General features: G+C 41.5%; 1 protein-coding gene across 1 annotated transcript; it reads left to right on the top strand.

Annotated features, from left to right (window-relative positions):
• WDR12 (WD repeat domain 12) lies at nucleotides 1-26,358 on the top strand. The gene is made up of 13 exons (XM_058664870.1): nucleotides 1-77; nucleotides 4,457-4,551; nucleotides 9,434-9,528; nucleotides 10,256-10,362; nucleotides 11,385-11,500; nucleotides 11,732-11,886; nucleotides 14,268-14,313; nucleotides 19,098-19,183; nucleotides 21,356-21,496; nucleotides 21,612-21,717; nucleotides 21,880-22,012; nucleotides 25,417-25,489; nucleotides 26,272-26,358. The coding sequence occupies exons 1-13, from the start codon at nucleotides 37-39 to the stop codon at nucleotides 26,347-26,349; spliced, it is 1,272 nt and encodes a 423-aa protein (XP_058520853.1). The 5' UTR covers nucleotides 1-36; the 3' UTR covers nucleotides 26,350-26,358.

The raw sequence follows: 26,358 nt of genomic DNA, 5'->3' as shown, positions 1-26,358 counted from the left end.
CTAGGTGGTCCTCGGCACGTGTCCCGCCCGCCCGCCATGGCGCAGCTGCAGACGCGCTTCTACACCGAAAATAAGAAGTAAGTAGGCGCGCGTCTGCCCTCCTCTGCGCTCCGGCGTCGTGTGTGGGGAGGACTCTGCTGTTCCTTCTCCGCCTCCTCCTTGGGACCGGACTCCTCTCTCGGACCTTGTTCCTCCCCGCGGGGAGCCTGCGTTACCTTGCCGGGGCCCCCTCCTCTGCGGCGGGTTTCGCGGGCTCCACATGGCTTGACCTCGTGGGGAGAGAGGAGGGCTTCACGGTGGCCTTTATTTATTTATCATTAATTGATGTATTTTGAGTGACGCACCAGCGACGCCCGTGGTACCACGTGTGCGATGGGGCCCTGTGGGTAGCGGCTCGTGGGCAGTAGCCTGTCAGTTTCAAAACGTGCCATTTTCGCTTTCTTTTAAAGTAGGAGATGAAAGATGCCCTTGCAGTCGCGCTGGAAAGGGGAACTGTCAGTGAGGGGGGTTGGCAAAAGCCTTTTTTGGTGGGCGAGTGCCCAGTTAAGTCTGTTAAGGATCTAATAATCTCACCTGCCTAAATACATTATGTAACATTTTTGTGTAACTAAGTCGTATTGATTCATGTAGAAACACACAAAGCTTGGCTATTGATACAAATCGTGTAAACATTTTCCCAGTGGTCCTTGAGTCTGTAGCACTCATTTGAAACCTTATATATAGGTGTTTTTGCATGCATATTGTACTGGTTTTCTTGTGTTCAGCTGATTTCTTCCATCAAGACGTCAGGCGTTGTGTTAAGCTCTCCAATTGAGAATGGCAACAGTGTTGTTAAGGTTTTCCGGTGTTGATGATTGTAATTGTCAGCTCTGAAGCAGAAAAAGAAATCACACCTCAGTTATGATAATGGCTTTTATTTTGTGTTTGTAGTTTTGTGAATAGACTTGGCAAATCATATACAGTCCTCTTATAGGTATAAAATATGTTACCAGTGGACATGAATGTATGTACTTGCCTACTAATTCTTTACTACTCACTGATTATGCTTGTAACACATGCTGTTGAAAGAAATAATAGACAGTGGGCCTGGTTCAGTAGCCTAGTGGCTAAAGTCCTCACCTTGCATGCTCCAGGATGCCATAGGGGCGCCGGTTCTAAAACCGGCAGCTCCGCTTCCCAGCCAGCTCTCTGTTCATGGCCTGGGAAAGCAGTCGAGGATGGTCCAAAGCCTTGGGACCCTGCACCTACATAGGAGACCCAGAGGAAGTTCCTGGCTCTTGGTTCGGATCAGCTCAGCTCCGGCTGTTGTAGACATTTGGGGAGTGAACCATTTGGGAAAGATTTTTCTGTCTTCTCTCTGTCTCTCTGCGTCTCTAATAAAAACAAGTAAGTCTTTTAAAAACGTATTATGGAAAAAATACACATGAGTTTTTTTCCCAGCAAAATAAGCTAATGTTTCAGTTTTTTTTTTTTTTTTTAATTTATTTATTTTTATTGGAAGGTCAGATTTACAGAGAGGAGGAGAGACAGAGAGAAAAAACTTCCATCTGTTGGTTCATTCCTCTAGAGACCACAATGGCTGGAGCTGAGCCTATCCCAGGCCAGGAGCTTGTTCCTATCTCCCACGTGGGTGCAGGGTCCCAAGACTTTTGAGTTGTCCTCGACTGCTTTCCCAGGCCACAAGCAGGGAGCTGGATGGGAAGTGGAGCAGCCAGTACACAAAATAGCACCACTGTGGGGATCCCAGTACAGGCAAGGTAAGGATTTAGCCACAAGGCCTCAGTTCCATTTGTTAAGAGCCTTTTGAAGTGCCCTCTTGCATGAATGGGTATGAATGTGTATTTAAATTTTCTAGAAAGTAACAAAACATAGAAATTGAAGCTCTTGAAACATTTTTGTGTTTTCCTTCAAAGTAGTAGGTTTCGCCAGTTGAATGAGGCACAAACCATGTTGTACATATTTGAGTGTGCTTATAATGAACATTTGCTGTGAATGTGGGAAAAGTTTGCTATCCCCCAGTTTATCTTACTGGCCAAAACACTAAGTAAAAAGAAGTAAAGCTTTTAATATTACAAGGTTTGGTTTTGGTTTGGTTTTGCCTTTTGGGGAGCAGAACTGCTTATTTACAATGTACCTTGAGGCCCAACATTTGCAGTTCTACAGACATCACCACAGTCAATTCAGAACATTTTTATTACCTTTAAAACCCTTAGCCCTAAGTACGATTATCAGTTCTTGGGCTATTTGCAATAGCCTAGTGGCTAAAGTCCTTGCCCTGTATGTGCTGGGATCCCAGATGCTCGCTGGTTCTAATCCCTATGGCCCCGCTTCCCACCCAGCTCTCTGCTTGTAGACTGGGAAAGAAGTCGAGGATGGCCCAATGCCTTGGGACTCTGCATGTGCATGGGAGATCTGGAAGAGGCTGCTGTCTGCTGGCTCCTGGCTTCGGATTGGGGCAGCACTGGCCCTAGCAGTCACTTGGGGAGTGAATCATTATCGGACAGGAGATCTTCCTCTCTGTCTTTCCTCCTCTGTGTATATCTGACTTTGCAATAAATAAAATAAATTTTTTTTTAAGATTTATTTATTTTCATTACAAAGTCAGATATACAGAGAGAGGAGGAGAGACAGAGAGGAAGATCTTCCGTCCAATGATTCACTGCCCAAGTGACCGCAACGGCCGGTGCTGTGCCGATCCAAAGCCGGGAACCAGGAACCTCTTCCAGGTCTCCCACGTGGGCGCAGGGTCCCAAAGCATTGGGCCGTCCTCAACTGCTTGCCCAGGCCACAAGCAGGGAGCTGGATGGGAAGTGGAGCTGCTAGGATTAGAACCGGCGCCCATATGGGATCCCGGCATGTTCAAGGCGAGGACTTTAGCCACTAGGCCATGCCGCCGGGCCCAATAAAATAAATCTTTACAGAAAAAAGGTGATTAATTCTCAACTTTTTATGTAAATAGAAATATAATTTCTGGTATTTCCTGGCTGCCTGGCTTCTCTCACTTAAATTGCCATTTTTATCCATTTTGTATGTTAGTACTTTATTCCTTTTAATGGCAGAATAATAATTGATATGGATATAACATGGTCCACTATTCATCAGTTGGGTAACACTTGGGTTGTATCTACATTTTTAGTATGGTGGTTATGTGAACATTTATATATAAATCTTTCTGTGTACATGTTTTTCATATCACCATACCATATGAATATATTATAGAAGTGGTTCTTAAGACAGAATAATTCCACATTTAGCTTCTTGAGGAACTGCCAGACTGTTTTCCAGTTCAACTGAGTCATTTTCTCTTACCAGTGGCAGTGTATGAGGTCCACATTTTTTCCATATCTACCACTTTGCTGTTAGCTGTCTTCATTATAGCTGTTATAGTGGGTCTGACATGATCCTGCATTGTGATTTGATATGCGTTTTCCTGATATTTGATGATGAACATCTTTCAGTGTGGCTGTTCACTATTTCTGTTTTCTCTGGAGAACCATACATTGAGATTCTTCACCCATTTTTTAAATGTGATTTTTAAAAATATATCGAGTTGTGGTTGTCATGTAATTTGGCCTAAGTCCCTTATCAGAAATGTGATCTGTAATCTCTCACGTTCTTGCTTCTAAGAGTCTCCTTACTGGCCTCCTTTCATGTGTCCCTCAAATGCAGTCTCCATTGCACAGCCAGATCGAACTAAACAGAATTCCGGTGATGTTATTCCTAATTTGCACTGCTAAAAAGGTTCCTCAATACCTTGAGGGATAAACAGCTTCAAATAAAACAGCACTGTCCCCTAGCTGGTAAAGCTGCCACCCGTGTTGCCAGGTCCCACATGGGTGCTGGTGTGTGTCCTGGCTGTTACACTCTGATTAGCTCTCTACTAATGGCCTGGAAAAAGCAGCAGCACATGGCCCGAGTGCTTGGGCCCCTCTGACCCTGTGCGAGGCCTGGAAGAAGCTCCTGACCATTGGAACCATCTGGAGAGTGAACCAGCAGATGAAATCCTAATTTCTGTCTTTAATTTAAATCTTTAAAACCAATAATGACAAAGAATAACGAAACAACAACAGCAACAACAAAAGATATAAGTCTCTTAATACTTACCTGTAGGAATTGCCTGGAGCAGAATCATAGCTTTCTGGTACAGACTCAGTAACCTGTTTAACAATTTCTAGCTATTTTTCTGCCATTCTCCTTGCCTTTCTCCCCTTCTGCCTGTCCACTCCTTCCTCACCTGGCAAAAATCTCCCTTTTCTAGTATAGCATCCTTTCAGATGCTGTTCCCTTATCTTCTTTGTTTTATATACATATCCCATACATAGCTTCTTCATAGAGACTTTGTCTTAATTCATTTTTGTTAAACCATGTGGCAATATCTGGCATGCAGTTAGTAACCAGTGTTTATTAAATTAAATGAATGTAGACTCGATTTTGATATATCATTTCCTATTTACAGATATGCGGTAGATGATGTTCCCTTCTCAATACCTGCTGCCTCTGAAATTGCTGACCTCAGTAACATTATCAATAAGTTGTTGGAGGGCAAAAATGGTGAGTTTATTTTTACATGCTCTAATGAGTTAGGAGAAAGCACAGTACTACTAGCTATCTTAAAATAGATTGAATTTTAATTTCATTTTTTGTATTTTTACTGTATGAATTTTGTTAATTATATTTATGAATGATAAAATGCAACACTGCTGGGTAGTAAATTGGAAAGCTTTCAGGAAATAATTTCTGTTTAATCTGCTTTTGAGGCATTATGGAAATTAGGTGTTTTTTATTTATGAATCAAGATTTCAGTATAATAGTTGTGTGCAGGTAAATCCTTGAGTTCCTGCCACTCGCCTGAGAGGCCTGGTAGAGTTCCTGGCTCCCAGCCCCGGGTGTTCTGACATTTAGGGAGTGAAGCAGCAAGAGATAGAGAATGCCTTTCTCTCTCTATCCCCTTTCAAATAAATAAGTGTTAGAAAAATAAAATGAAGGACCTCATAAAATAGAGAGGATTTAAACATAAAAAGTTGAATTTTGTCAGTGAAATCACTGTTTAGAAGCAAGTATATTTTATTATTCATCTCAAGTAACCGCATCTCTTTGTTAAAGTTGGAGGTTGTGGTTTTGAGCCGCCTTGGGGGATCAAGTGTTAGTAAGCTGTGGTCTTGATTGACAGATGTTCCCATAGCAGTGCTTACTGGTGTTTGTCTTCGCTTTCATCTTGGTACATAATCATAATTATCTTTATAAATTTCAAATCTATATATTTTACTTGTTGAAAAAGTCAAGTAGAATAAAAATTATTTTTGCGGTAGATTTAACACCTCTAGTATGTGTTGTGACTCAAATAGATGCATATTTTAAAAGTATTTTTGTATAAATTAAGTAACCGAATCATCATTATTGAGTTTACAATGCAGATGTCTTGGAGTTCTGATTTTTAAAAACTAAATTACATAGTTGATGAGTAATTCTTTTAGGATAGCAGCTAATAAATGGAGAAGGTGATAAAATTAGATTATTTCATTAATAGTTGCTTAAAGCTCTTAATTATGTAAATGGCTGACAAGGAACATTATAATGGATGGGATAAAGCTGGTACCATCTGAGCCCAGGTCTTAACATCTTAAGTAAAAACATAATCATATATTAGTAGAGGTTGTCATGATGCCATTTGAAACATTTCTGTCTGAATATTCTTGCCCCGTCTCACCTGCAATTCAGACCTCAACTTTAATAAAGCATTTAGGTAAGGGGTATAGGGAGATATGTTGACACATTGGAGATGTGATCAATCAAAAACAGAATGTAGGAAATCCTTTGTGTCGTAAGATGGGTGATCATTTGCTTAAGAAATAAATGGCAAGTGGGAAGCGGAGGTACATGTAATCAAATAAAATGTATGGATTTTGTATACTGACTTAAACAACCCACTACAGAACAGCTAAACATTGACCAGCTAATTGACAGAAGGAGGACTAAGAGCAGTCATTTGGCCTAATGGTTAAGCTGCCCTTTGGGACACCTGTGTCCCCGTTCTCCCAACTCCAGCTTTCCACTGTTGCACATCTTTGGAGGAAACAGGTGACAGCTCATATAATCAGGTTCCTTCTGCCCATGGGGGAGACCCGGTTAGAGTTCCCAACTCCCAGCCTTGGCTGAGAATCCCAGATGTTACAGGCATTTGGGAAATGAACCTGCAGTGCAGAGGGAGAGACCCCAAACTCTCTCATTCTCTTTTCTCTCACTCACTCTTCCCTCTTCACATAAAATGGAAATAAATTTAGAATTTAACATGACTTTTAAAAAGTCATTTTAGATATGCATATTAATGTTCTTAAAGAGTAAATGAATTTTTTGATTTTTATTTTTTGATGGTTTTTACATAGTTGATTAGGGTGATAAGGGCCAAAGGCTACTGGAAGGTGAGTGAGATCAGTATTTCCACATTCTCTTTTTTTCCTTCCTGTATCTAGGGGAAGATGGACAAAGGGAGAAGCCAGACCCAGCCTCCCAAACGCCTCTGCACCCTGGGTCCAACTACCTGACACCACCCCAGGGTTCCAATGTGGGGCATGCTCTGAGGGTCCTGCTCATGAGGTTTTTTTTGTTTTTTTTTTTTTAAAGATTTATTTATTTTTATTACAAAGTCAGATATACAGAGAGGAGGAGAGATAGAGAGGAAGATCCTCCGTCCGATGACTCACTCCCCAAGTGAGCCGCAACGGGCCGGTGCTGCGCCGATCCGAAGCCGGGAACCTGGAACCTCTTCCAGGTCTCCCACATGGGTGCAGGGTCCCAGTGCTCTGGGCTGTCCTCGACTGCTTTCCCAGGCCACAAGCAGGGAGCTGGATGGGAAGTGGAGCTGCCGGGATTAGAACCGGCGCCCATACGGGATCCCGGCATGTTCAAGGCGAGGACCTCAGCCACTAGGCCACGCCGCCGGGCCCAACTCATGAGGTTTTGATAGTTCAACAGTTCTGAATTACTGCCAGTCTCGCCATTCCCAAGCACAATGAAATCTCTCCACAGTCCAGTGGTTGACATAGTCCACCTTAGAGTCTCCATTTGCCCAGATACTCACTGCCAACACTTGGCTGGGGTAGTTGATCAATTTGTTCAGTCCTCAGCCTTCTGTTGTGGTGCCAGGTGTCCTCTACAGTCTCCAATGCACTGCCGTGTACACCTAGATATGCCTTCTACTGCTCCATCTAAGCCATCGATGAGGCTGAGCTCTGACGCACTGCATGATCAGACCATGGGACCTCCAATTCTCTCCATGGTTGGGGTTGAGTCCAGTGATTCATTTGGGGAAATCCCCAAAAAAATTTCAGCTGAGGTGATCTCAGACCTGACTCTCATGTGTGTCTGGCAATACAGGGTCCGAAACAGTCTGTCGCCCCCAGTCAGCTTATGCACACGCTGGTGGTTGCTACTGCTGAGTCAGTTGTCTCCAACCCTGTCTTCTGCTCAAACCAATGGGTGTTGCAGTCTAGCCCAATCCTGCCCACCAAACACTCGGCCTTCATGTATACCAGTGGGAGTGGCCACCTAGTCGGAGCAACCCATAATAACTCACATCAGGCCCATTCCCTGCACTGGTTCCTGTGCTTGCTGCTATGTACAGTGGATTGGTCCAGTCTGTCCCACATCCCATTCAGTTCTCATACATGTTAGTGGGCACTGAAGCCTAGTTCAACCCAACCAACCCCCCATCCAGCCCACAAACTTGCTGGTGGGTGTCTCTCTGTCTACCCATGCCTCCTCAAGTGCTGGTTCTTATGCTTACCAGTCGGAGTGGTAATCCAAGAGGGAGGTGCCCAGTGTTTCCCTATGAGGCTCACTCCCACTCCTGGATTATGCACTTTACAGGTGGTTCTGCAGTTTACCTTGACAGAATTTGTCCCCCACCCCCATGCCAGTATCTGCCAGCTGATGCTGTGGCCAAGCCCAACCACCCCATACCCAATCTGACTTATGCGTGCACCAGAAGGAACAGTCAACCCAGCCTGGTCTGCCTCCATCCCAACTCATGCTTTCAAGTGGGAGTGGTGGTCCAGCAGGGGAACTCCTCATAGTCCCCCTACTGGCTTTGCTCCCTCCTCCCTTGATCTCACATGTGCTGGTTGGGTGCTGCAGCCCAGTCTCTCATGGCCCGCCTTACCTTAGCATTTGCCAGTGTGTGCTGTAGCCTGGCCAGGCCCGGCCCGGCCCCAGTTCCAGCTCACTGTGGTGTGGGCTACAGCCTAACTTAGCTCAGCCATCCCCAGTCCTGGCCCTCATGTGAACTGGGTTATGCAACCCAGCCTGGCCTGAGTCACACTCCGTTCTGGCACTCGGATTCATATCTGGGTGATATGGACTGGCCCAGCCTGTTTTGCCCCCTACCTGAGCCAAATGTATGCCAGAGGGTACCATTCCGTGACCTGTTTTGGGCTGCTCTCTGTGTGGTTCTTGCACTCAACTGCAGGGAGTGCAGGGACTCCTCTATCAGAACCTCTCCCAGTGCTAGATCTCGCGCACACTGGTGGGTTCATGGGCCAGCCCTACTTAATCCACCTACTGTCCTACAACCCATTCCAATTTTTACTGTTAGATGTTACAGCCCAGCCAAGCCTGGTCCACACCCAGACACAGTTCACACATGCCTCAGCAGGGGCAGAGACCTAACCCAACCCTACCCAGGTTCTCACAGTCACCAGTTGGTGCTAAAGTTTAGCCCAGTCTGGCGCACCCCTGACCCAATACACACTTGTGCCAAGGGATGCTGTAGCCATGTCCAGACTAGACAGCAACCCCTGCTCTGGCCTTTGCAGTCACCAATGGGAATCACAACCCAGCCAATGTTTAGTGCTGCCTGTGATGCCCACAAGTACCTGAAGTTGAGTTCTGACTCCAGGTTTTTACCTCCAGCTTCCTGCTAAAGCATTTCCTGGGAGGCAACATGTGAAGGTTCAATTAATTGGGTCCCTGTCTCCCACGCTGGAGGCCTGGATTGAGTTCTGGGTGCTTGGCTATAACCTAGTATAGTCCCAGCTATTGTGAGCCTGTGGGGAATGAACTAACAGATAGACAACTCTGTCTGCCTCTTGAATAAATAAATAAGTGATCTCATTTTTGAGGTTTGTTTTAAAAAGGTGGGGGGAATGAAGTAGGGCAATATAGGTGATTACCTGTGGGCAGATACTGAAGTGAGATTTGTTACTTCTTGTATTACGAGATTTTTCGTAAAATAAAAATGTTTTTAGAGTAAGTATTTCCCAAGAGAACCAAGTATTTCTGTTCTTAAAAATTATGTTGTATATTGGGATATTTGACTGTGTGACAAGTGAAGTTTTGGAGACACTGGGATGGTAGCAGGTGTCTGTCGTAGAGATTGCCGTATACTGCTTTTAGTACATTTGAGAGTGATAATAGTTTTATTATTTATTTTGTTTAGAGTTCCACAAACATGTGGAGTTTGATTTCCTTATCAAGGGCCAGTTTCTGCGAATGCCTTTGGTCAAACACATGGAATTGGAGAATATCTCATCGGTAAGTTCAAAACTTACCTATTACATTTTTACTTAAAACATTATCAGATACTGTAGGTAAACTTTTAGAATCAATCTAAATCTGCGTAGTACTTGTGAGACTTTTGATTATTGTCTTTCCGTAGACATTTGAACTTTAGTTTTAGTATGTTAAGCCTTTATACTTTTTGTAATTGTGTTCAAGAAAATGCAGATGAATAAACACTGATATATATATAAAATAATTGTATATATAAAACAATTGTGTTCATGTAAAAACTGGATTAAGTTGGTTTATAACTCCCCCTTCTGATTTTCAGAATCTTCTTAGTATAATTTTTTTACAATTAACATAATTTTATTACTTTGTATACTTTAAAAGTTATAATATCTGCATTGTTTTACCATTTTTAAGTATATAATTAATTTGCTTTATATTCACTGTATCGTATACAATTACCATTATCCCTTGCCAGAAGTGTTTTCGTTATCCTAAACAAAAGAGCCAACTCATTAAGCACTATGCTTTTATGAATTTAAAGTTTTCTTTTAACTCCCTTGCTCTTTTAGCATAAGTTGTCTAGTATCATTAATATTTCTTAGTGTTACCCTCAGGATATCATTAGGCCAAATAAGTTTCCTAACTTTTTGAGTGGTACTAAGATTTTTGGCTATGAAGAAGATAATTAGAGAATCCTTTCCTTTTATGATGCTCTACTTGCTTGGTTTCTGGGTTTTTCTGTGACTAGGAAGAAGTCGTGGAGCTGGAGTATGTTGAGAAGTACACTGCACCTCAGCCAGAGCAGTGCATGTTCCACGATGACTGGATCAGTTCAGTGCAAGGAGCAGAGGAATGGTATTAATTATATCTTCTGTGTCCTTACATGGCTCCTTCGGTCTTTTTAAACCACTCTGTAAATATTTTCTCTGATTCTTTGATCTATGTAAAAGTAGTTTTTTGGTACTTGTATTGGTGACTGTGACACATAGAAAGGCCTTTGCATTCAGTGTGCTGAAGAAGAAACAGGTATCTATTACTTGATTATTTTTTTTCTCTCTGTAGATGTTGTAGCATTTGTCTCTGAATAAGTCAGATGTCTCAGGAAATTTATTTTGGTTGATTATATTCTTTTAAAGACCAAATATATAATTGAAGGAAAAAGCTTTTATGAAGAATTTAGGGGCCAGCATTGTGTCAGAGTGAGTTAAGCTGCCAGGTACAATGTCGGCATCCCATATGGGTTTTTGTCCAAGTCCTGGCTGTTCCACTGTTGATCCAACTCCCAGCCAATGCACCTGGTACAGCACCACAGATGATTTCAAACCTTGGGTTCCTGTGCCAGTGAGTGGGAGACCTAAATGTCCCAGCTGGCTGTTTGCAGCCATTTGGGGGAGTGATCCAGTAGATGGAAGATTCATTCTCTCTCTCTCTCTCTCTCTCTCTCTCTCTCTCTCTCTTTCTCTCTCTCTCCCCCCTCTCCCTGTCTCTCTGTATACAACTGTGTTTTAAGTAAGTAAATGAATCTTGAAGAAAAGTTTTAAAGTATAATCTTCAAGGTTAGTTTTGTCGTTGAGAAAGAGAGATCTGCCATGTCCTGATTCACTCCTACAATGGTTAGAGCTAGGTCAGACCAAAAGTGAAGAACTAGGAACTTCATCCACGTTTCCTAAGTGGGTGCAGGAGCCCAAGAACTTGGGCCATCATTGCTGCTTTCCAAGTCACATAGCTGGGAGCTGATGTGAAGTGGAGCAGCTGAGACTCAAACTGGTACCCATATGGGATGCTGGTATTATAAGCCACACACAGATCAAGCTGTTACATAACAGTGCTGACCCTGATTTTCAAAAATTCATAGATTTTTTTTTTCCTCATCATAGGATCTTGACTGGTTCTTACGATAAGACTTCACGAATTTGGTCCTTGGAAGGAAAGTCAATCATGACAATTGCAGGACATACTGATGTTGTAAAAGATGCGGCCTGGGTGAAAAAAGGTGAGGACTCTTTACTTAAACCGAGAGGAATCCTGGATAGGTATTTGCAAATCAGCCACTTTGGCTCATGGAAAGAATAAGTGGGTAGAAAATTTCTTCTATCTCAAATTCTTTCAAAAATACAGTGTTCAAGAAGAGAAGAATTATAGAAAAAAAATTTAACTCTTAGCTTTCAGAACATGATATGTAAAATTTTACACTGATTTGTTTCTTATGTTTTCCCCTGTGCAGATGGTTTGTCATGCTTATTACTGAGTGCTTCTATGGATCAGACCATTCTCCTATGGGAGTGGAATGTGGAGAGAAACAAAGTGAAAGCCCTGCACTGCTGCAGGGGTCACGCTGGAAGTGTGGAGTCCATCGCTGTGGACAGCTCAGGCACTAAAGTGAGTAGTGTATTGTTAGTTCTGTGTTAAATTAGATTCTGCGCTTCTTACTAACCTGTTCCCTACATTTATTCATTGTGCTTGGACTGCTCTCATGACAATTGGTGACTGATTTCAAATTGAAAGTAAATGCTCATAACATTACAGGTATACTTCCTTAATCTGTGCTTTCTGGCTTAGAACCTTATATAAACTGGGAAAGTTTTAAGAAATTAAGTAAACAAGCAGTCTCCTTAACATCCAATCATTGTATTTGCCATATTTTTAACGAATAAACTACTCTAAATGCTTTCATCACTTGAACATCTGTGGGTTGGTGTTAATATAGTTTGTTTCACTCTCAGTGATAATCTCCTTTGCTAAAATTTTACTTATTTAAAATGTAGAGATAGGAGAGTGATCTTCTAGCCACTGGTTCATTCCCAAAATACCTACAACAGCCATGTCTCCCTTTGGGTTGCAGAAACTCAGATGACTGAGCCAGCAACCAGTGCTTCCCAGGTGCAATAGCAGGAAACTGGATCAGAAGCAGGGACTGGAACTGGCACTTCCACAGGAGATGTAAACATCTCAAGCAGGGGTACAACATGCTGCATCACAATACCTGTCTTTATTCTTTTTTTTTTTTTTTTTTTTTTTTTTGTTGGAAAGTCAGGTTTACTAAGAGGAGGGAGAGAGGGGGAAGATTTTTTTTGTCTGCTGTTGATTCACTCCCCAAGCGGCTACAATAGCTAGAGCTGCACTGGTCTGAAACCAAGAGCCCAGAGCCTCTTCCAGTTCTCCCATGCAGGTGCAGGGTCTTAAGGTTTTGGACCGCCCTTGACTGCCTTCCTAGGCCACAAGCAGGAAGCTGGGTGGGAGGCAGGGCCACTGGGATTAGAACCAGCACCCATATGGGATCCTGGTGTGTGCAAGGCGAAGATTTTAGCTGCTAGGGTACTATGCTGGATCCACCTGCTTCTATTCTTTATGATAAAAAAATTAAATTAAAAGAAAATCAACTTGGGGCCGGGCTAGCCAATGGGCTGCTGTTTTGGGTATCTGTATCCAGCTCGAGTACCTGGCATCAGTGCCACCTCTGCTTCTGTATAGCTTTCTGCTTATGTGCTTGAGAGGCAACAGACTGTGGCCCAAGTGCTTGGGTTTCTGCCACCCATGTGGGAGCCCTGGATAGAATTCCGAGCTCCTGGCTCTGGTCTGGCACAGCATCAACTGTTGGGTGTGTTTGGTGAGTCAGTCAGATGTGGCATCCCCCACCCACCAGTCACTCTGCCTTTCAGGTAAAAACAATAACAAAACAAAGCCTTGAGGGCAATAGTTTAGTGACTTAGGAGGGCTCACAAGCCCACTTAACATTTTGGAAGTTCCCTAATCCGTGTTGAAGCATTCTGTACTTGAGAGTGTTTCTTCAGTATTTCTTTGCTGTTAAAGGATAGTTGATGCATTCAAAAGTAAGATTTCTGATTTTTTCATTCTGAGCCAAAAAGGTTCACGTTTCAGGTTAAAACCCTATCCTTTGTCTGTAAAGCACAAAAGAAACGCACTGTGAACTTGTTTAAGCTTAAAAGAAAATTTATCAGATTGTGAGATCCAAGCGAGACACATATGGCCAAATCACAGTAGGGGGATGATGATGTATTTGGGTCTCAGAAACCAATGGGTGGAGCCTCCAAAGTGTCCTGCGCAGTGTTTACTGTTTGGTACCCCAGGTTGCCCTTACTCTTACCCACGCTGGCTTTTCCTCATGGCCATAAACTTGGCCTTTAATGTTACTCAGATTTTACAACCTAAAGTATACATAGAAAAAGACTAATTTCAGCTTTCTGGTTTTTAGAATTCGGAAGGGGCAGTTATGACATTAGTCAGGATGCCTCGACTTGAGTTTCATGCTTGGCTCTAGCTCCTGACTTCATGTAGTGGAGGTGGCTCAGGTAATTGGGTTCCTCCCACTGGTATTGGAGGACCTGGATCCTGTTCTTTGCTTCGAATTTCAGCGTTGGTCATTATAGGTATTGTGAAAGTGAACCTAATGATGAAAGCCCTCAATGTCTCTCTCTCTGTCTCAAATGAATTAAAACTTTCTTTAAAAAAGTTTTGAATGAGAAAGAGACCTACTGGTGCAGTGTAGGTAATTTGTCCTTCCTATAACTGGCCTGGGCACAGAGCCACAGGAATGGCAGCCCCCTTGATTGCCATGCAGACTGAGTGTACAACTTCCAGGAGATGAGGAAGCGAGGCAGGTGATGCTACAGTAGTGAAGGCTTGCAGGGCCTATGCACTACAGAGATTAAGCAAACTTAGTAAAGATTTTTTAAATAGAAAAAAAATGAGATGTGATATTACATTTTGTATGCCTTTTCCCTTCATATGTATCTGTTTAGTTTTGCAGTGGTTCCTGGGATAAGATGCTAAAGATCTGGTCGACAGGTAAATAAGCTCTTTACTTTGACTTAAAGATTTTTCAATGAAAAATGAAATTTCAGTGAAAGTGTTTAAAGTTTCAATGAAAGTGTTTTTTGGTTTTTTTTTTTTTAAACTACATTTTACAATAAAAACAGATGTTGTGGCAAAGTGGTTAAAGCTTCCACCTGTGGATGCCATCATTCCATATGGGTACCAGTTCTTGTCCTGGCTGATCTTTTATTGGCCAGCTCCCTGCTAATAGCCTAGTGGTTGCAGCCGTGTGAACTAGAGGACAGAAGATCACCGTCTCTTTGTGTGTCTCTTCTGCAGCTCTGACTTTCAAATAAGTAAATAGTTTTTGGGGTTTTTTGGTATTGTTTTGTTTTGTTTTCCATTTAAAAAAATTGAACCCGAGAGTTTTAGGATACACATAAAACAGCACAGTATGGTGATAAATGAATGTATTTCTTTGTGCTGCTGTAGTGTTCCATTAATGTACAGTGCCACTGCACTGCTGCCAGTATCAACAACATGTTTGATGCAGTGGGACCAAAGTCATATAAATTCTGAGTTTCCATATTCAGGAACCTCAAAATAAAAAGGAGGGGGGGGGGGGGTGAAACCTTTTGAGTCATTCTGATTCATATTTTTTGAAAGTCATGTTTAAAATTTACTTTTGAGTTCTTTTACTGTTAAAGGAATTTATTTAAATTGGATTACATAGAAAAAATGTAGTTTTGGCTCAATTCATAATCTTACTTTGAAAATAGATTTAAAGGAATGGTTAAATTGAGGAGGAAGAGTAGGAAGAACTGTAAGTTGTGATAGTAGAAGCTAGACAGATGGGGAGAAAAAAGAGGGAAAACATACTCACTTAAGTGAACTTTAAAACCTAGTATTGGGAACCTTTGCTGCATAGTGAAGAGACCAGGACAGCTCTGTTAATGTTGAGCAAACCATTAGAATACAGGATAATGCCCCAGAGGATCACAGGATAGACTGGAGGCAGACCCAGGCTTAGCCATTTTTACTCAATGATGAATTTCTGGAAATATATAATCTGTTTATTAATAGGGTTTACAGGATGATTAAAGCAGACGATTTGGAGTTAAAAGTGGTTTAGAAATATTTCATTTTGTGTGGTCATTTTTTTTTTACCATGCTGAGTAAATGAGATATAACCTACACTTGAGGGGTTTATAATCTAGTATGGAAAGCAGATTAATATTCATCATAATTATAAAATGTTAAACTCTGCAGTTTTGAACGTGAAAATGCCACCTAGCCAAAATAAGTATGACTTATTTCTTTATTAGAAAAGTGGAAAAGTCAAGAAGGATAAACATGGCTAAAACGTGTCCCTTTTTTTTTTTTTGAGATTTATTTATTTTTATTGAAAAGTCAGATGTATAGAGAGGAGGAGAAACAGAAAGATCTTCCGTCTGCCAATTCGCTCTCCAAGTGGCTGCAGTGGCTGGTACTGAGCCAATCAGGAGCTTCTTCCAGGTCTCCCAGGTGAATGCAGGGTCCCAAGGCTTTGGATGGTCCTCAACTGTTTTCCCAGGCCACAAGCAGGGAGCTAGCTGGATAGGAAGTAGAGTAGCTGGGACGCGAACAGGCACCCATATGGGATCCTGGCAGATGCAAGGCAAGGACTTTGGCCACTAGGATACTGCGCTAGGCCCATGTATCTCCTTTAGGATGTGTTTATCATACTTTCCTTCATAATATAAATGTAGTTGGGTCATAACTCTCTGCCGGAGTCCAGCTCCAGCCGAGAGTTCGGAGCTTGGGAAGGGTGCTTGGAGTCGGCGATAAAGAAAGACACAGACACTGACACTTGGTGCGTTTTCACAACAGCCCAAGAAAAAACTGTCCTTTTTATTTACTCAAAACCTCACAAGCTTCTGCACAAGCAACTAATTGTTCTATTTTTTTACTTCATGACTAAGGGGGCATGTACAGACATTCGGTCACTCTGTCCGCACTTCAAGGCTAAGCAGGTGTCCCCACAGATAATTCTTTAAAACACTGTATTCATATTCTTCAAAGCAAGCCATTATTCATTCTTCAACAGTAGCCATGGAGCGGCAGCCAGGACTCCAAGGCCAAGGCACATGCGATTACCTGCTAATCAGTAGTACATTCCTACCACATTTCTATTTCCACAATTTGCTCATTATTCAATGGGAAAATAGTTTACAAGGGAAAAAATATAAATCTAAAAACAAAAATTACAAATATTAAATCCCTCTACAACCCCATAAATAAAACAATAATCAAAAACATTTTTCTTTAATAAAAGCATCCTTAATTCCTCTAGCTAAAAATTATAAAAGCGGCTAAAACAGCTACATTTTCTATGCTCCAAAATATTGCAAAATCAGGCTAGCCTATAAAATAACAATAACTATACTTATTGCCATAGCAATTTCAGCTCTCACTCCCATCACTTGCATTCCCGTGGGTCCACTGGGTGCTACCTGACTGGCCAGGCCCTGGAAAGGAGGCAGATCTGCCTCACCTGTGACCTCCTGTCTTCCTGCTGCCTTCTGGCCTTGAACCAGTCATTATTTTAGGGCAGGGCACTCGTGCAGTGCTCCCAACAACTCTCCTAACAGTAAACAGTTTTCATGGTGATGATAAATACTCATAGTAATAAAAACAGCAAGATTTCACATTAGCTTTTTTTTTTCTTTAAATGATTTGTTTGTTTGTTGGAAAGGTGGCATTACAGAGAGGAAGGAGAGAGTGAGGCACTGGTTTACTTACCAAATGATCACAACAGTCAGGAATCAAGAGCTCATTCTGGGTCTGCCATGTGGATGTAGAAGCCCAAGCACTTGGGACACCTGCTGCTGCTTTTCCAGATGTGTTAGCAGGGAGCTGGATCAGAAGTAGAGTAGCAGTTACTTGAACCAATATCCATATGAGATGCTGGCATCACAGTTTAACTTACCATACCACAATACCAGTCCTGGGTTTTAGTTTTTTTTTAATTAATTAATTAATTAATTTCAAAAATTTAATTTAACTTCTTTTTAAATTATTTAAATTATTGTCATCATTCTATGATACAGTTCCATAGGCCCTGGGATTTCCCCTGCCCCCTCCCCAAATTCCCTTCCCCCTTCCCCCCCAACTGAATTCTCCTGTATTATTACTATAGCATAGCTCTTCATAAACAGTCACATGTTCATCACTGCAGGCATGGGCAGTGGCAGAGAGTCCAGCTTCCTGTTGTCAAAATACAGCTAATAGTTTCATTTGTAGTCCATCTTTGACCTGGAAGTAGCGATGCACACTGCACTGCATCCTCACCTCTGGACGTGATAGTCTCCATTACACAGTCACCACACATTCCTCTTAAACGAAAAGCCACAATACAAAAGCAACAACGGGAAGAAAAATAGAAATTTACATTGCCATGATTTCTCAAGAGGTTTTGATAGTTCAGCAGTCCTGAATTGCTGGTAATCCTGCCACTACAATCACAGTGAACTTTCTCCTGAATCCACTGGTTGCTATAGTCCACCTTGGTGTCTCCGTCTGCCCATATCTTCACTGCCAGTGCTTGGCTGGGATAGTTGATCAATTTGTTCTGTCTTCTGTCCTCTGCCATGGTACCTGGTGTCCTCTGGAGACGCCAATGTATTGCCATATCCTCCGTGTACATTTGGATATGGTGTCCACTGCTTCATCTAAGCCACTGAGGAGGCTCAGCTCTGACATATCCACTCCCACAGTCAGCCCCTGGAATCTGCATTTCTCTCCATGGTTAGGGTTCTGAGTCCAGTGGTTCAGTTGGTAGGGAATCACCCAAGAAACCTCATCTGAGGCCATCCCAGATCTGATTCTTGTGTATGTTTGCCACTGCAGGGTACAGCACAGTCTGTCACCCAAATCAGCCTACACATACTGGTAGTTGCAATTGCTGGGTCAGTTCTGTCTCCAGCCATGTGTTTTACAAAACCCAATGGGTGGGCCCGGCGGCGTGGCCTAGCGGCTAGAGTCCTCGCCTTGAATGCCCCAGGATCCCATATGGGCGCCGGTTCTAATCCTGGCAGCTCCACTTCCCATCCAGCTCCCTGCTTGTGGCCTAGGCAAGCAGTTGAGGACAGCCCAATGCATTGGGACACTGCAGCCGTGTGGGAGACCCGGAAGAGGTTCCTGGTTTCCGGCATCGGATCGGCGCGCACTGGCCCGTTGCGGCTCACTTGGAGAGTGAATCATCGGACGGAAGATCTTCCTTTCTGTCTCTCCTCCTCTCTGTATATCTGGCTTTGTAATAAAAATAGATAAATCTTTAAAAAAAAAAAGCCCAATGGGTGCTGGAGTCCAGCCCAATCCTTCCCACCCCATGCTCGGCCTTCAGTTTTATCAGTGGGAGCTGCAGTCTAGTCGGAGTGACCCACAAACCCCCCTCCCCCCAGGCCCGCTCCTGCGCTGGTGCTCGTGCTTGCCAGTATGTGCAGCAGACTGGTCCCTCTGTCCCACATTCCATTCAGCCCTCATACATGTTGATGGGCTGATGAAGCAGAGTTCCGTTCCGCGTGCCTAACCCACCAGGTTTTAGTTTTAAATGTACTTTATTTGTGCTCTCTCATTTTTGAAACTTGGTAGTTCAGTTATTTGTCTTATATAATACAGCTTTCTATTCATCAGAACTGTTAGGAATATCCATTCCCTAATTAGTTGAGATCACATGGAGAAATCGTATACCCAGAAATATAAAGAATTGTTTCAGGTTTTTTGCAATTAATATTTACAGGGTTTCTAAAATACCAATCTAAATCTCTGTGATACAGTCCCAACAGATGAAGAAGATGAAGTGGAGGAATCTACTAATCGACCAAGAAAAAAGCAGAAAACAGAGCAGTTGGGATTAACAAGGGTAAGTATCTGAGAACTGATGTCACTTGGCCTAGGTCGACATTGATAATTACAGGCTTTTTTGCTCTATCTTCCCTTTTGTGTTACCTTTCTTCTACCATGATTCTGTTTTCTTTCCTTTCATTTGTAAATTTCTGTTATTAAGCACTGACTTAATGGTTCATTTATCTTAATCTTCAAATGTTCCAGCATTGAGGCAAGTTTGTAGATTTGTAGGGTGATTAATTAAGATTGGATTCTGGAGTAGGATATTATATCTTTTTTATTATTATTATTAATCATTTTGCATTATGTGACAGTTTCATAGGCTCTGGGAGTCCCCCCACCCCTCCCCATGCCCTTCCCCTATGGTGGATTCCTCCACCTTGTTGCAGTATTACAGTTCAAATTTAATCAAGATTCTTTCTTTGCAATCATATACCAAGCATAGAGTCCAGCAACTTATTGTCCAGATGAATTGAACAGTTTCTTGGGGAGACCATTTCTGGTCTGAAGGTAGAGTCGGTAGAATATCGGGATATTATATCTTTTAACATTGGTTTACACTACAGTTAAGTGAAATATCCAATTACTTGTTTAATAGTATATGTTTTGGGCCCAGTGCGATGGCCTATCGGCTAAAGTCCTCGCCTTGAACACACCAAAATCCCATATGGGTGCTTGTTCTAATCCTGGCAGCCCCACTTCCCATCCAGCTCCCTGCTTGTGGCCTGGGAAAGCAGTCGAGGACGGCCCAATGCATTGGGATCCTGCACTCGCACTCATGTGGGAGACCCGGAGGAGCTTCTGACTTCGGATTGGGCCAGCACCGGTCATTTTGGTCACTTGGGGAGTGAATCATTGGACGGATATTCTTCCTCTCTGTCTCTCCTCCTTTCTATATATCTGACTTTGCAATAAAAATAAATAAATCTTAAAAAAAAAGTATATATTTCATACATACAGTGAGAACAGGTTATTAGGGATTCTAGTTATATTTCCTTAACCAACTAGAAACCAACAATTGATTTTATAATTTATCTGTGAGGTCCATAAAGATAGAAAGTTCATTCATATGTATTTGTTAAAAGGTAACTGGAGCTAGCTTTGTGGCATAGTAAGTCAGGGTGCCATCTGTGAGGCTGGCATCTAATGTATGTGCTGATTCAAGCTCCAGCTGCTTAAATTCCAGCCAGCTCCTTGTTAATGGTCTGGGAAGGCAGCAGATTGAATATAGTAAGGGTATGTAACAGTTAAGTTTATATGTTGTGTAGTGGTTACTATAATCAATGAGCATTCACTTAACATTCATCACTATATCCTATATATATGCTGTATATACATCAGATCCCCAGAATTTGTTCATCTTATAACTGTATGTTCTAACCAGCATTTCTGTAACACCTCACCTCACCTCCTGGCCTCCACTGTTCTGATGTTCTACTTTTCATCCAGGTTGTTTTTTTCTTTAAACTTTTCTTTATTTATGTGAAAGGCAGAACAAAAATAAATCTTTAAAAAAGAATAGAGGGGAGAGACTGGGTCAATTTAGGGCCTTCTAGGACCGCTCTAGCATCAGATATGTGTCAGCTGGCAGAATTGTTAGTAATAATAGTGCCTACAGTGGAAGGTAGAACAAATGATAAAGCAGCAGAAAGGTAGAAAGACAGACTTTAGGGCTGGTATTGTGGTGTACAGGTGAATATGCCACCTGCTACACCAGTATCCCATGTCTCAGCTGCTCCACTTGTGATCTGGCTCCCTGCTTGTATGCCTGGGAAAAACACAAGATGGCCCCAGTATTTGAGCACCTGCCATACATGTGGTAGACTTAGATGAAGCTTCTGCTTTGTCCTGGTCCAGCCCTAGCCTTTGTGGCCATTTGGAGAGTGAACCAGCGTAGGCAAGATTTTTCTTCTGTCACTTGCTGTTTGTAACTTTTGGGTTCAGACTTGAGTTTACTACTTTATGATCTTGAACAAATGATTCTTGTTCTTTGTCATCTTGAATGTCTACATGTATAAAATAAAAAGTTTGGAGGATTGTTTAAGGAAAAAATAAAGAGAATATGAAAGTTTTAAACACTTCACAAAATATCTGGCATATGGGTTTCAAAAATAGTAGCTACTGATAAACTGAGTTACTCTGAAATAAATATGCATCTTCCTTTGGGGATCTTTTTGTTTGTTTCTAGACTCCCATAGTGACTCTCTCCGGCCACAAAGAAGCAATATCCTCAGTTCTGTGGTCAGATACTGAAGAAATCTGCAGTGCTTCTTGGGATCATACAATTAGAGTATGGGATGTTGAGTCTGGCAGTCTTAAGTCAACTTTGGTAAGACTTACAAATTCAGTGATCCTGTGATTAACTTTGGCTTTTTAAATGGTAAACTTCTGAGGTGTTTACTTTTAGCCCACAATGATTAAATGTGCTTTCTTTTCTTTTTCAGACAGGAAATAAAGTATTTAACTGTATTTCCTATTCTCCACTTTGTAAACGTTTAGCATCTGGAAGCACAGATAGGCATATAAGACTATGGGATCCCCGAACTAAAGGTGAGTCATAGAAACTACTGGAGAAAGGCAGGTGTAAAGAATGTGAATTTCTCTTCTCACCAGAGATGTGTAAAATACATTTCTACAAATTTGGGGGGAGATTCTGCTTACTTTTCTAAAAATTCAATGGTTGTTATTTTTTTTTGTATTGTTTTTGTTCAGATGGTTCTTTGGTGTCACTGTCCCTAACTTCACATACTGGATGGGTCACATCAGTAAAGTGGTCTCCCACTCACGAGCAGCAGCTGATTTCCGGTTCTTTAGATAATATTGTCAAGCTATGGGATATAAGAAGGTAAATCCTACTTATGATCAGTAAGAAAAGGTACCATTTGTTCTTACATAAAGTCAGAAAAGTGAAAAACATGCTTTGGCTATGCTACCTGATGGAATAAATACCAGTATTGAAAAGAAAAGCCATGATCAAAGGAATTTTTATGCATGTTTATATGTTATTTTGTGCATTCTGGATCTAGTTTTATGTTACTTTATCTTTTTTATTATTTTAAATTTTGAATTTTCTTATACTCCCAACCCCCCCCCCACTGATTTTTCCCATAATGTTATTTCATCTTTAACTCAAAAACAATGTATAAGCTTATTCATTTCATCTTTGCAACTTTGTTATGAAACATCAGAAGAAATAGAATTCAGAAAATTCTTCTGGGAGTGAGCTTAGGGTGGTGGCTAAGAACTTGGTCAGGATGCCTCCGTCCCATGTTAGAGTGCTTGGGTTTGATACCTCTCTGCAGTTCCCAGCTTCAGCTTACTGCTGCCAACCCTGGGGATCAGCAGTGATGGTTGAAGTAGTTTCATGTCAACTACCTTGTGGGAGCTAGGTTGAGTTCTTGGCTCCTGGCTTTGGACCTTGGACCAGCCTCAGTGAACCAGCAAATGGGAGCTTTCTTCTATTTCTGTCTCTTACTCAAATATAAGTAATTTCTTTAAAGACAAAACAAATCTTCTAATATGTAAGTAGAATATTAAATCAACAGCCATATTTTTAAAGATAAAAGTGACTTACTGGCTAGTGCTTGAACAATATGTATGTTAATACTCCAATAAAATGTACATAAATTTACATATATATATAAAACAGGAATGCACTAAACACATTCTTATTTATGTAATGTTCAGCTTAAATTTGTTTTCCAGCATCCTTATACTACCGACTTATTCATTTGAGAGGAAAATGAGTATGTGGGGGCTTCCACCCATTGCAGCTTGTAGGTCCCTACTGGGTGGAAGCTGAGAGCAGGGAGTGCAATCCATGTCTCCCATATAGGTGCAGGCCCAATCACTTGTGCTGCCGTGGTCAACATGAACTGGAAGTTGGAGTTAGACGCTAAGCAGCAAACCTATGTACTGCAGCACAGGATGCAGGCATCTTAGCTGCTAAATCAAAAACCTGTCTCAATATGTGCATTTCAATTGTACAATTTCTATAGCAATTAACATATTTTGCCATTGCAGTAGTACTAGTTATGAAGAAAGTAAAGCATAGTAAAGGGATACTTCTTTGAGGAAAGTACCTCTTTGAAAATGATAGTAAAGAAGTGAATTAGGGGCAGAGCACGATGTGGTTAAATCCTCACCTTGTAAGCGCTGGGATCCCATATGGGTGCCGGTTTGTGTCCTAGCTGCTCCACTTCCCATCCAATTTCCTACTGGTGGCCCGGGGGGCAGTTGAGGATGACCATAAAGCCTCGGGACTCTGCACCTACATGGAAGATGCGAAAAAAGCCCCTAACTTCAGATTGACTCAGCTCCAGCATTTGTGGCCACTTGGGGAATCAACCAGTGGTTGGAAAATCTTTATCTCTGTCCCTCTTTGTCTGTGGATCTGACTTTCCAATAAAAATAAATAAATCTAAAAAAACAAATTAAAAATGTGAAAGTATGAGCCATGCACATACCATGGTAGAGGAGAAAGAGATAAGGTATAAAAATCTGGCATGATGGGACTGGCCCATAGTCTAGCGGCTAAAATCTTCGTCCTTACATGTGCTGGGGTCCCCTATGGGCGCAGGTTATAATCACGGTATCGCCTAGCTTCCAATTTACCTCCCTGCTTGTGGCCTGGGAGAGCCCTAGAGGACGGCCCAAAGCCTTGGGACCCTGCACCCATGTGGGAGACACAGAGGAAGCTCCTTGCTCCTGGTTTTGGCTCGGCACAGCTCTACCCGTTGCAGTCACCTAGGGTGTGAATCATCACATAGAAGATACTCCTCTCTGTCTTTCCTCATCTCTGTATATATATCCACCTTTGCTATAAAACTAAATAAATCTTTAAAAAAAATTTCTTATCCTGGCAGTTCATGTGGGATCACGGTGCATGCAAGGCCAGGACTTTAGCCACTGGGCAACTGTGCTTGGCCCAGCATAGTCTTTTAATTCACGAGACAGATAATGATGGCTTGGACTATGGTGGTACCATTAAAAAGATAGAGAATTGCATTATGAATGTATTTTTGAAGACAGCTCTGGTTTATAGATTGAATGCTGAGATAAAGATCAAGGATTGTGCCCACATGTTGTACCTGAGCAGTCGGGTAATTAGTAGTGCCATTTACTGTAATTGAACAGTAAAATAGGTTTGTGAGGGAAAGATTAAGAGTTTTGTTTTGGGGCCCGGCGGCATGGCCTAGCGGCTAAAGTCCTCACCTTGAACGCCCCGGGATCCCATATGGGCGCCGGTTCTAATCCCGGCAGCTCCACTTCCCATCCAGCTCCCTGCTTGTGGCCTGGGAAAGCAGTCGAGGACGGCCCAATGCATTGGGACCCTGTACCCGCGTGGGAGACCCGGAAGAGGTTCCTGGTTCCCGGCTTTGGATCGGCGTAGCATCAGCCTGTTGCGGCTCACTTGGGGAGTGAAACATCGGATGGAAGATCTTCCTCTCTGTCTCCTCCTCTCTGTATATCCTGCTTTCCAATAATAAGAAAATCTTTTTTTAAAGAAAAAAAGAGTTTTGTTTTGATTGTTTTAAATTTTAGGTGCCCATATGATATCAGCTCTTAGGCAATTGCACATAAGCATACGGGGTGGGGCTTCAAGTGAAAAATTCACATTGTCTTTTAATTCAAATTTCCAGTCACTTTTTGTGGTCCCTCTTGCCACGCTCAGGGAAGTTTAGGCTGATGTTAAAAGTTTACCAGGGCCAGCATAATGGCTCAATTTGGTATTCCTCTGCTTACAAGCATCAGGGGCTCATATGGAGACCTGGCAACCGCATAGGAGAGCTGGGAAGAGCTGGCTTCAGTTCAGTTCAGTTCTGGCTGTTGCGGGCACCTGGGGAATGAACCGTTTCAGGAAGATCTTCCTGTCTCTCCTTCCTCTGTAAATATACCTTCCCAATAAAAATAAGTAAATCTTTTTTTAAAAAGAAATTTACAAATTACTAATACAGATGTCTAGAAAAAAGCCCCATGACCTTGGGGTAAAATAAGGTAGTCAAGAAACTGAGAATAGGTTTGGTTACAAAATAAACTTATAGCTCAGTAACACTTTTCTTGGATATATTTGTTACAGTAAATCTATACAGGATGTTCATGTTACAGGAAAACCAGGAGGTAGTCAAGTAAATACTTAGAATCTCAATTGATTATTGGGGCCAGGATGTTACAGCAGCATGGTTATTTGTAGATGCATTTTGCAGTACTGTGAAAGCATGTTGACAGGCTATTGTTTCTGTCTTTCAGTTGTAAGGCTTCTCTTTATGACCTGGCTGCTCATGAAGACAAAGTGTTGAGTGTTGACTGGACAGACACAGGAGTAAGAATTTTTTATTATTTGGGAGAAAATATATTAGACTGTCTTTATAAGATTAATTTCAATATATTTGGTTTTTATAATTCTGTGTTCTATTTCCTTTGATGTTATTCATAAGGTCTCATATTTTATTCAGGGAAGACATACATTTTTCCTTTAGCATCAGGAGCAATAAAATTAGAAATAAAATTAGAAATTTTGAGTCCATTTTTTTCCTCAGGATTTTTATGAAGTATTTTGATTCCATGAACTACTTGCTGTAGACTTTAATTGAATGAAGTATTTCCTAAATAGAAAATCTTTACATAAGAATTGTAGATTATAATAAGTATTTAAAACATTAAAATTTATTTTTATGTATATATTTAAGCTCTCATTCCCTAATAATTCTTTCCAAAAACAAGTTGAAGGGCTGCTTGAATAATTTGTAAAATGCAATTAGTATGCTATCTCCTGAGAGCATACTAATTAACTTAATTTTCAAACTTAATTTTCTTAAACTGTCTTTCAAACTTTCAGTATGTATCTCAGTAAATGCTTCATGGAAAGTATAGCTGTATATTGTAGTGAGACCAAATTTAAATGATCATTTTAATGCTTTATGCTGTGTCATTATATTAAGCAGTGGTACTTGATCTAATCGATCTATTTTAAGTACTGGTTTTTAACTTTTACCTGCTTGTCCATAAATTCCCTTTATAACTAAAGTTGTCATATTTAAGTAGATTTATCTGTTATGTATCTTGTTTATTTATATTTTTGTATTTTTTCTCTTTTTTATACAGCTACTTCTGAGTGGTGGAGCAGACAATAAATTGTATTCCTACAGATATTCACCTACCACTTCGCATGTGGGAGCATGACCATGAATG

This window comes from Ochotona princeps, chromosome 5, assembly GCF_030435755.1.
Source record: "Ochotona princeps isolate mOchPri1 chromosome 5, mOchPri1.hap1, whole genome shotgun sequence".
Classification (NCBI taxonomy): Eukaryota; Metazoa; Chordata; class Mammalia; order Lagomorpha; family Ochotonidae; genus Ochotona; species Ochotona princeps.
This window is presented reverse-complemented; position numbering and strand designations above follow the sequence as displayed.